At 48.7% G+C, this 11,366-nt stretch overlaps 1 protein-coding gene across 3 annotated transcripts in view; it reads left to right on the forward strand.

Annotated features, from left to right (window-relative positions):
* LOC101644790 (cell migration inducing hyaluronidase 1) overlaps positions 1–11,366 on the forward strand; it is a 163,953-nt gene that overhangs the window by 114,028 nt on the left and 38,559 nt on the right. For all 3 annotated transcript variants that reach the window (XM_030884489.2, XM_045286392.1, XM_045286393.1), the window contains one exon: positions 10,384–10,559. In XM_030884489.2, the coding sequence (XP_030740349.1) occupies positions 10,384–10,559 (176 nt within the window). The remainder of the gene's footprint in view (positions 1–10,383; positions 10,560–11,366) is intronic.

An 11,366-nucleotide genomic window follows, 5' to 3' on the forward strand; every position in this document is an offset into this window, starting at 1 on the left:
TCTGGGTCAGTCAGCTATTCCCACAACAATGCTGCATAACAAAACAAAGCAAAACGAAAACCCATCTTAAGACATACCAGTCACTTGCAATGACAAGTGTGTGTCCTCACGCTGGTCTCTGCGGGTTGTCAAGGGTTCATCTACACTGAGCTTGGCTTCCGTCTGAGCTGGATTCAGTTCTGCTTCATGGAACACATTCTCCCCAGGACATGTTCTTCTTGTGGGAACGTGCTAAAAGCCCTAGGGAGAGGAGCAGAAACAGGGGGACTTTCTGTAAAGGCCTACAGTCTGGATTGGCATACTCTTAAGGAACCCACATTTCATTGTCCAAAGAAAATCTTGTGGCCAAGACTCAACATTAATGGAGTACAGAATACAGTACTTGCACTAACGCTGAAGGAAGGGAAGGAATGTTGAAAAGACAGTAATTTAACCCTTACGTGGCCCATGGAACATATATTGCCCACCACCATTTTCAGATTCTCATGCTTCTTGGGAAGTTGCTATCCCAGTACCTGGAAGGGACCTGTGTTACTGCATGAATCTGAAGAAAGGAGCTTTGTACTACCAGCCCTACCTTCAGAGTGTTCATGGGACGTATGTGTCCCACATAATTGTATCAAAATCCATATTACCTTTAAAAAATTGATTTTCCTTATTTTCAGTATGCCTTTTATTACAGAAAATGCATGGGATCCAAAAAAAATTCAAAGCAGAAAATAGTTGGCCATGAAAGGGTAATTAGCCTACTACAAAATCGTCTATCCCATCTTCTGTAGCTTTTGAGTATTTCTTGTTCTTCTCGTGTGTCCCCTAAACCCTGCCTTGACCGCCCTGTTGTGTATGTTAGGTCATGCTACAGGAATCACCAATTGCTATGATTCAAAGTCATCATATGATTCCAGAGAACCTCAAATATAATCCAGGTCAATTGCCAGTCAGGGGGAATTATATGTTCATTGGGGTTTTTTGGTTGTAAGCAACACAATTCATTTTGGCTATCTTGAGCAAAAAGGAATGTATGAGGAGGCTATTCCGTTTAGAGAATGAAATCAGAAACTGAAAGCAGGAACCACGATATAAAGGGAAAGGTCAGCTCTGGGATCTGAAGTCATGGGCAGCATCCTCAGGGCCTCACTGCTTGAAAGCGCCAGGTCTAGTTGCTGGCATTTAGCACTCAAGAGACACCTTCCAGGGAGAGGGCACTGACTGGCCTGGTGGTTGCGTGCTCGTTGCTTGGCTTAATAGGGGTGGAAGCATCTTCATTGACTATATCAAAAGTTAATCCCCCCCAAAGGAAAAATGGGGTGTGTTGGAAAAGGCGATCAAAGTATCCAATGCTATGGGACCATTGGAAGGACAGACTGATGATCTATTTCTAAAAACAGCCAGTGGAAGCCCTGGGTCACAGTGGTCCAATCTGCACCAGTCATGGTGATGGCCCGGGACCCGGCATCATTTTTTTCTCTTTGTGCATGTGTGTGAGTCAGAAGCTGGGAAAAGTATTTGAATTTGGGTGGGCAGAGGAGGGTTATAAATGGAGAATGTGTATCAAAATACTTGTCATAACTATTATTTGGGAAATGCAAGGGAGCTGCAGAAAGTTGGTTAGGGGAAAATGGAATTAAAAGACAAAAGAATTTTCCCACGAGTTTTTAAAAATCAAGCATATTGCATGTTAGTCACCTATCCTACGACTCATTAATTCAATCCTATCAAGAAGAGGTGCACACTCACCACCACAGTCCAGATTAGAACATGTTCTCTTGTCCTGAGGTCGTCGTTGTCAGCTCCATGTCCCCTTTGCCTGCCTTCCCCTGCCCTGCTCCTAGGAAATTATTCATCCAGTCGCTGTCTCTAGAGATTTACCTATCCTGGCTTTTATGTATAGAAAAACATACAGAACAAAAACAAGAAACGAAATAAAACAGCAACAAAACAATAGCAATGACAACATAAAACAGAGGAAAGAAGGGAAAGCAGAAATTGATTTCAACTTTCAATGGAAAGAAAGGAGGAAACATTAAAAACGAGAACAAATTTAAAATGGATCAAAGGGAGATCCATGATACGGTGTTACATTTTAACCTAGCTCCATCTGCATGAGTTGTTTTTCTCTTTGTCTGACCCTAAGGCTAGCCACATTCCCGGGCTGTGGTCAGAAAGGAGTCATTGGGTCTTTAATCCGTGTGAGGACCCTGAAAATGTATTTTGGGCTTCCACTTCCATCCATAGCCTTCTGCAAACTGGATGTTCACAATTTAAGATCTAAAACCTTACCCTCCTCCAGGTTTGGAGTTTTATTATTTAGTATCCTTGGATCACACAGGCTGGTGTGTTTCTCTTGCATGTAGACTCAGTGGACACCTGACTTAAATGGCTGCTTGTTTTAAAACAAGCCTTTAAGACCCCAGATGCGATTCTTCCATATAACCAGGCACCATCTAATTTCTTCATCACTCTTGGCTACAGCACCCATATTTCCAGTGTTCTTTTCATGAATGTTAGTATCAAGTAAGGCCATGTTAATTGTTTTTAGATTAGGGTTTACAATTAAGTGCAAGCTCAAAAATCCACTCGTATATTTATGGTTTATATACGTTCCTAGTTCACATTAGAGACATCACTATAATTTAATTGGATAGCATTATGAATCATTCCCATGGGGTATAATTCTATTGATAGCATCATTAATTTAGCCAATTTATAGAATTTAAATTTAAATTTAAATTCATTAATATAGAATTTAAAACACTGTTGAGAAAAGGAAATTATATGTGTCTAGGCTAGCTTTTTAGACCTAAATACATGCATTATTGACTTGTTCAAATGAAAAGATTAAGTAACGACTCTGTTTACATGAACAACAAGGGTTGAAGAGAGGGCAAAACTTTCTATAACATTCATGCCCAAAGGCAGATGCCTGCCAGATGAATACCCGTCATAAAAAAGCTAAGAGAATGTGAAAATTGTAAATAGATGGTAGTCCTGGGCCACCTTTCATCCAGCACCCTCGAAACAAGAGATCCAAACCAAGGTCATCTTGGGATAGCAGCCATCTGCTTCTTCTCACACTTGGGCATTTCAGCCTTAAGTCCAAGGGAGTATTTCAGTTCCTTAAATCTGCGACAGGAGAGTTTAGGGTAAAGTCCAGTTTGATTAGTGGTCATCTCCCTTTTCCCCTGCCTTCAGAAAATGACCCCAACTGAGGTCAGGCCCCCTCTCTTGACGTGATTTTTAATATGTACAAATCAAGGCGGTTCATGGGCACTAGGCAAGCTCTCTACCTTGTTGCGTGGGAGACAAGATTAGAAAATTACACGACTGAGAACAAAAGCCTGCCTTTGTCTTGGTGTCTATCCTTAGAGTGGTGGACTCAAGAAAATATTTGTCCTTTTGTGATCGATTAACTTCACGCAACAGACTGCTTTCCTGCGCCGTCTGTGTCATGGAGTGTTTGCTGGTTGCATCACTGTTTTTCAGGGATGCATAGTACTCCATTGTGTGTGACTATACCAGAGCTTCCTTGTCTGTTCTTCTATGGATGGGCATTTGGGTTGTCTCCGCGCTCCTGCTACTTTGAACTGTTCCACCAACTTTTTGAAGTGTAAAACTACAGAAAGTAAAATTCAGCTTAATTATTTTAGCTGGTGAAGATCTGCGTGAGAAAGAATGTGTGAGGGAACAAATGCTAAAGAGATGAAGAAATAGTGAAGCATCTGATCCCTTTGCTATGGGGTACAAAGACCCTGCAAATCAAGAAGCCAGAGCAGTGCATACACCCTGTAGCGGTGGCGCAGGCACATCGAGCCCCGGACTCAGGACCCGGAGAAGAAAGCTGACAGCGTTTCCAGGAGATGACAGTGGTGGCTGGGGAGAGGGAAGGAGGCTGTACCCTTGAGGGTCGAGGCTGAGATGATGAGACATTGCTTCTGGCCAAAGTAAAATGGTGACTGGTTTGAGCTCCTGCCATCTTTCTAAAAAGACCTTAAGGTCTCTTCTGATGAACACAGGTCCCAGTAAGCCTGGCAATCTCAAAAAAAGAAAAAGCAGAGTGAAAGACAAAAGGTCTAAGTAAGGAAGGGCTGTTGGAAGGGAAATCCGTTCAGCCACCGTTCGGGGGTGGAGGTGGGGCTGAAATGAACAGCAGCTGAAATAGATCACCAAATTGGCCCCGAGCTTCCAGGCAGCCGGAGTCCGGGCCAGAAACTCAATACGTTGCTTCACGCTCATTATCCAGTAAAAGGAAGTACGCCAGAAGGTCGCGCCGGGCGACTTCTTCCCTTCCCTCTGAACTGCCGAGAATTTGTCACTGGTTTTCATATGAACGATTCTCCGCAGTATTGTGAAAGGTTTGACCCTTAACAGGTGGGGCCATGCTGCTGGTCACATCGCATGAAGAGATTTGGAGGAAGGTGTTTATTTTGTTTTATTTATATATATATATATATATTTATATAGAGGCAGAATCATGTAAAGAGCCGAAGCGTTGGGACTAGTCACACCGATTTTGAACCCCAAGAGTAGCGCCTACTAGCCGTATAATATTAGCCAGTTACTTCATTTGAGCCCAATTTCCCCATCGGTAAAGGAGGGGGGAGGTCAAGGATCATAATTATTATAAAGTGGTACTGAGAGATCAGTGAGTTCAAACAGGTGATATAAACGGAGCGTAGGCCTGGCACACGGTAAATGCTGAAACAATGTGAGCTGCTGTTATTATTGCTGTCAGGGGCAACCATGTAGCAGCGACGCTGAAAGGTGGCTGTGCGTGCCACAGTCCAGGAGTCTGTGTCTGAACCGTATAGCTTTTGCAGCTTATCAGACTGCTCTTCTGGGAGATACCTCAACAGCAGCTCGCAACAACACAGGACCACAGCGCTTGGAGAAGGATTGGACTGGGATGCGAGGAGGATGATAGGTTGAGAAATTCAGGAGACTTGAAATCCCTATGAGTTTGTAAATAAAACCAGAGGCAGTAAAGTTCAACCCATTTTGGCTGGCAAGGAATTACCACAAGGACCTCTTTTGATCATGACTTTTAGCCAACACCTGAAGCAAGTCTTAAGCCTGCAATTCTTTTTCTAGCCATCCTGAGCCCTCAAGTGTGGACCCTGTGCCTGTGAACATGCATGTCCTGGTTGGGCACGCATCCTTTGTGAGGCCGGATGGGGTGGGGTGGAAAAGGACACTTCATCATTTGTCCAACAAAGAGTTCAAGAACCACCCGAGGGGCCTTCAAAAAGTTGGTGGACATTAATTCCTTTTTGCTGCACGAATGGTTTTGCACTCTCTTGGGCTGCATCCCAGCCACTACACTCGGCCCTGGGGGTGCAGGGGTGACAAGGTAAATATGCTGCTGCCCCCAGGGAGCCTGTGGGCCAACTGGGAAGGCAGACATGCTTGGCCTGCAGTTGCGTTTTGACTCGTCAACCAGAGCCCATTGCTGTGGACTTGATTGCAACTCATAACAGCCCGGTAGCACAGAGTGGAACTGCCCCACGGGATCACCAAGCCGGCATGTTTACAGAAGCAGACTGCACCTGTATGAGGGAGTAGCGCCGTCCCGTCGGATTGCTGGGAGCCTTCCAACCGCCAGCCAGCCATTAGGCTCAGAGCTGAGTGCCGCCAGGGCGCCTATCCAGGAATCCTAGATCCCAACAGCAATAAACCCCACGTCTGCGATAACTGCTCGGAGGGAGAACGCGGGGAGGTACGGGCAGTATAGGAAAGGAGGGTCAGGCGAGATCAGAGCAGTGATGGGAACCTTCTAGAGACACTAATGACTGAGCAGAAACTTGGCGAGAGAAGGGGTTAACAGGGAAGAGAAGCACTGTCAGCGAGGAGCAGTATGAGCAGCGACCCCTCTGCTGGGGGCGGCCGGGAGCGTTTCTCTGGGATGAGGAGTGGAGGCTGTGAGCGCTGCACTGGGCTGAGGGCGAGAGAGCCCACAGAGCAGTGGAGAGCCTCAAAGCAGGAGTGCCCTTCTGTGTCTGCATTACACGAGGCTAATGAACTTGGGTCTCCTGAGTCCCCACCCACCAGTGTCTCCTGTGTCTCCTAGGGATGACGGGTTGTGACCAAGCCTTCTGGGATATCAAGTGTCCCATGGACTCTTGGCAGGAGTGGTGGCATTCAGCCATTTGAACTGATGTCACTGCTCCTTGTAAGGTGACCCCTGGTTCCAGAGCTGTCAGGGAGGATGAAAAGGAGGGCTGATGGCACAATGAGTTAAGCACTGGGCGGCTAACCACAAGGTCAGCAGTTCCAACCCACCAGCTGCTCCCTAGGAGCGAGACCGCTGGAGAAGAGTACTTGGAAGTACCATAGACTGCTAAAAGGACCAACATATTGGAAGAAGTAAGGCCAGGGGGCCCCTTACAGGCAAGATGGCAAGACTTCATCTGACAGACTTTGGGCGTGTTGTCAGGAGAGACCAGTTCCTGGGAAAGAGCATCGTGTTTGGTAACATGGGAGGGGGGGGGGGCCTTGAGGCGATGGATTCCCACGGTGACTGCATCCATGAGCTCAGGCACAGGAGCCATTGAGAGGATGGCGCAGGGCCGTTCAGGGTTTCATCCTGTGTACATAGGGTCGCTGTGGGCCGGAGCCGACTTGATGGCACCCAACCACAACAACCTCCACTCTTGTAAAGAGTTAGTCTTGGCAAGCCCAGGAGCAGCCCTGCCTTACAGTGTCACTATGAGCCAGAATTGACTGGATGTCAGTGGGTCTGCTTTGGGTTCTTGCAGGAACCATCACTGCCATCGAGTCAAGGTTGACTCATAGCGCCCCCCCCTCCCCCCCGTGGGTTCCCATGACTGGAACGATTTATGGGAGTAGAAAGCCCAGGCTTTCTCTCAGAGCTGCTGGTGGCTTTGAACCGCCAACCATGTGGAGTGCAGCCCAACACATAACCACCGCACCACCAGGACTCCTGCCTGTTTCAGTTTGGGAAGATGCAAAGCCTGCTTGGGAGGTGGGAGTAGGAGCATCCCTGGGGAGCGACGGGCTGGGTCTGTTCAGACCAGCTCCCAACTCCCAGTGACCCCAGGCACAGTGGAGGGAGACACTGCCCCAGCCTGCACCATCCCCAGGATCGGTTGCAGCTCAGACCCTCCTGATCCACTGGGATTTCAGTGGCTGATTGTCAGAGCCCAGGCCTTTTCTCGTAGCCCGGCTCCGTCTGGAAGCTCCACTGAGACATCTTTGACACTGCAGCAGCATCCAACCTCCACTGACACACGGGTGGTGGCTTCTCATGAGATGCACCTACTTAATCCTGTTATGTATCCAGGTCAGTTTCTTTGACACTGCAGCAGCATCCAAGCCTCCACTGACACACGGGTGGTGGCTTCTCATGAGACGCACCTACTTAATCCTGTTAAGTATCCAGGTCAGTTTATCTCCCTGGAAGACCCCTGATGTTCATGCTTGCTTTACCCTAGGATGGCTAGTCCTGGGTCTCCCAGGGCGAGAGGCTCCTCAGGGGAGTGGACCAGGGGTAAACACTAGGAGAAGTTAGGGTGGAAGCCCTCTGTGGGAGTCTCTGCACAAAGAAAGCTCCTCAGACCCCTCCCATCCTGTGCCCAGGGCTCTTCTGACTGCTTGTTCCTTGGTTGCCCTGCAGGCATCAGCGCTAGAGACAGGAGGGAGGGTGGAGGCCGGCAGGAGGGTGGAGGCCGGCAGGAGAACAGCACAGACAGGATGGGATGCTGGGAATCTGGGGGCACTGGGCTTCCCTGGGAAAGCAGTCTGGGAGGGGCCTGTGAATGCAGTCATAGAGCAGATAAGCAGGCCACCCTAGGGGATGGTGCTGGTGAGGTTTGTTTAGAGGCCCTGATAGGAGGCTTTGGGGAAGGGGATAATTCTTGCCGCTCTTAATTGGACTTCTAGGTACCCAGCTCCTGGGGGTCTGATAAACACAATCCCTCCATCGATCTGGAAGTCTCTCTGGCACCCCGGCCAGTTTCTCCCATGGGAAAAGCAAGTGGCCGCATCCGTTTTCTAGCCCCTCCCAGCGTTGTCTGGATGGCGCTAGTGACCGGTTCCAGGCTCAATTGGAGGACAGTGTCTGTTCCCACAGACATGTGGAGGAGCCCTTCACACCAATGCCACAAGCCACCTACTACGTGCTCTTGTCTGCCAGGCGTTCTTCTTGGAAGAGCCCACTGATGGACCCATTTCACTTTAGAGCCACCTCATCAGAGCCCACTGCTGCCCGTCTGCTCCAGTTCATCGCGACCTAGTCTGACAGAGAAGACGGGCCCCACTGGATTTCCAAGGTCAAAAATCTGTACAGAAGCAAACTGCCACATTTTCTCTCATGGAGGGGCTGATGGATTTGAACCACCAACCCTTTGGTTAGCAGTCGAGCCCTTTAACATGTGACTGTTATTCCCACTTACTGAAAGTGAAGAGCACTTGGAACACTTACTGATGAAGGTCGAAGACCGCAGCCTTCAGTGTGGACTAAAACCAAGCCAAACCCAGAAGCAAGCTCGCTGACATCGGGTCAGTGCTGACTCACAGCCACCCCGGTGGGTTTCTGAGACTGGAACTGTGCACGGGAGTAGAAAGCCCAGTCTTTCTCCCTCAGCGCTGCTGCTGGTTTTGAACCGCCGACCATGCGGATCACAGCCCAACACACAATCCCTACGTCACCAGGACTCCTCATCATGATCAAGAGAGGAAAGATCTGGGTTGGCAAGGGTTTGATTTGACGTAGATTCACAATCCGTGCTCAGGAAGCAGCCGTCAAGAAAGCAAATGACTTCTGATGCAGCAGGTGCCTTTAAAGTGTCAAAGAGCAGCTATGTCTCTGAGGACTAAGGTGCTCCCCCAGCCGTGGCTGGTGTTTGTCACCCCTTCGTGTGCATGTGCACACTGGCAGTCCATAAGGAAGGCGGAAGGAGAACGGGGCATTTGGATTGTGGTGCAGGTGAAGAGTATCGGACATACCTGACAACCAGAAGAAAGCACGAATCTGTCCCAGAGGAAGCGCAGCCAGGATGCTGCTGAGAAGCCCGGATGGACGGCCAGATTTCATCTCACGTCCTTTGGACATGCCATCAGGAGAGACCACCCCTTGAAAAAAAACAAGCAGGCCAACGGGGGGCATCTTGAACCAAGATGCCTTTTTAAAAAAAAGAAAGAAAGACAAACATCTCATGAGTCTGCAGAATTCTAGAAGAGTAAACATCTTTGGAAATGCCGCCGCCTCACAGGGTGTGTGCCGGTGACTGGGTGGTAGGGTAGCCAGCTCTTCTGGGATGAGAAGTCAGGGCAAGGTCACTGTTGGGCAACTGATGCTAAAGGGATAATTATGACTGCAGCCTTTGTCTGTGGGCACTGCCGGGTGGGGCATGGACTCTGGGTTGAGGTTTGGGCTCTGTTGCCCAAGTCAAGGTCAAATGTGGCAGAGTGGCGTAGGTGGTGTGGTTCCATCAGAGACTGTTTCTTGCTGGAGCTGCACCTCCAATGGAAGACAAAGCACCAACCAGCCAGCTCAGCAGTCTTAGGAATGAGCGAATTAGAACCAGCCAAAGTTCTTGATCCCAGAAAAGATCTGGGAGTTGCTGTAGAGGCAGAAATTTGGGCCTCTGAATCAAACCCAATTCCAAAACTGGAACTCTTGTCAGCGTATGCTTCTTAATATACTATTTTTTTCCAGCTCAGAGGGGAGAAGAGGAAACGGAAGGGAGTGATTGCACTGGATTTAACAATCTATTGAGAGGAGTGAGGAAAAAGGGGGGCGGGGTGGTGGGGAATGGAGACGATGGGATCAGGAACTCTGGCTACAGCAGAAACAGGGTGTAGCATTCAGCTTTTGGTCCAAAGCCATTTTACTTTCTTATTTGTTAACTTTTTTTTACGGATGGAAAAGTTTGAAAACAGAACAAGAGGAACTCAAACGAAGCGTCCCCCACACAGCTAGAGCTGGCAATCTCTGCCATGGGCTTCAGCTCTGAGCATATGTGGCTCCGAGTCCTGGTTCTAGGTTCAGGGAGATGATTTCAAATGCATGAAAACCCTGGGCCTTCTTCTCTACCGTGGCTCCAGGGACCTCCATGAACACAGGTCCTGGTGGCAAATAAGCGTTGTGTCAGAGCCTCTGGCAGGGGGTCCAGAGAAGATAGGAACACCAAAAAGCCAACCTACAAACAAAGACGGTCGTTGTTCAGTTGATTCTGACCCAGGCCCTACCAACCCCATGTGTGTCAGAGCAGAACTGAGCCCGACACGTTTTTTTCAGAAGAGATCACCAAGCCTTTCTCCAGCGGCACCCTCCCTGTAGACTGGAAACTCCACCCTTTGGGTTAGCAGCCAAATGCATTAACCACCCGGTACCTGTTATTCCCCACCCGCCCTGTTCTGCCCTAGGGAAGCCAATGTACCTGCACATCGGGGAAGAGATTGATGGTGTGGACATGCGGGCTGAGGTCGGGCTCCTGACCCGGAACATTGTGGTGATGGGGGAGATGGAGGACGCATGCTACCCCTACAACCACCACATCTGCGACTTCTTTGACTTTGATACCTTTGGGGGCCACATCAAGGTATGGGACTTGCTGGCTGAGACTGTCAGCCCATGAGGAGCGGTGGCTAAATGGTGCATTGGCTCCAACCCAACAGGGACGTTCCCTCAATGCCTGCCTACAAGTCCAATTCTTGATAGAGGATGTTTGGGGGGAGAAGAAGAGCACCCTCGGGGGCCTAGGGGAGACCTGTGTAGTATTTATTGGCAGGTGGCTCACCTGGCCATACTTGGGGACAAGTGATATGATGGAGCCAAGGTGGGGACAGCTCTCCCCTGCAGACCACATGGGACTCATGCCTTCCCACCCTGACCATTCTCGTCACCCACCCTCCCTCCTTCCTTAGTGAGCCAGGGCCCTCTCCGAGGAGCGTGAGCACTTAACTCAGACACAAAGGTCATGCTTCCAATAGCTTAGGCCATGGAAATAAAGATAAGATGATCAGCAGGTGGAGAGAAACTTGAAATTCTAGCATTAGATTTACCTGAGAGTTTCCTGAAAGAATCCAGAAAAAGACAGAGACATAGTAGGTTGCAGAGTTCTTATGAGGCAATAAATAAATAAAGATGAAACTAGTTCATTTGAGGCCCGATGTTCTCTAGTATGACGCTCCAAGAGGAGTTCTCTGGCATCTCTATAGAAAGTGCCCCTAACTGGCACCTTGAATCACATAAGACACACAGCTGTTCTTTAGGGCTGTTGCTTTCAAAGACTCAGAGTCAAAGCTGGTAATATTTTATCAGATATAATATAGTATAATATAAGGTAATACTCCGTGAAGCCAGTTCTCTCAAAACACAGATCATGTCATTTAAGGGTCAGACGTTC

This window comes from Echinops telfairi, unplaced genomic scaffold, assembly GCF_000313985.2.
Source record: "Echinops telfairi isolate 266 unplaced genomic scaffold, ASM31398v2 ScPeMD7_7;HRSCAF=31, whole genome shotgun sequence".
NCBI classification, from domain to species: domain Eukaryota; kingdom Metazoa; phylum Chordata; class Mammalia; order Afrosoricida; family Tenrecidae; genus Echinops; species Echinops telfairi.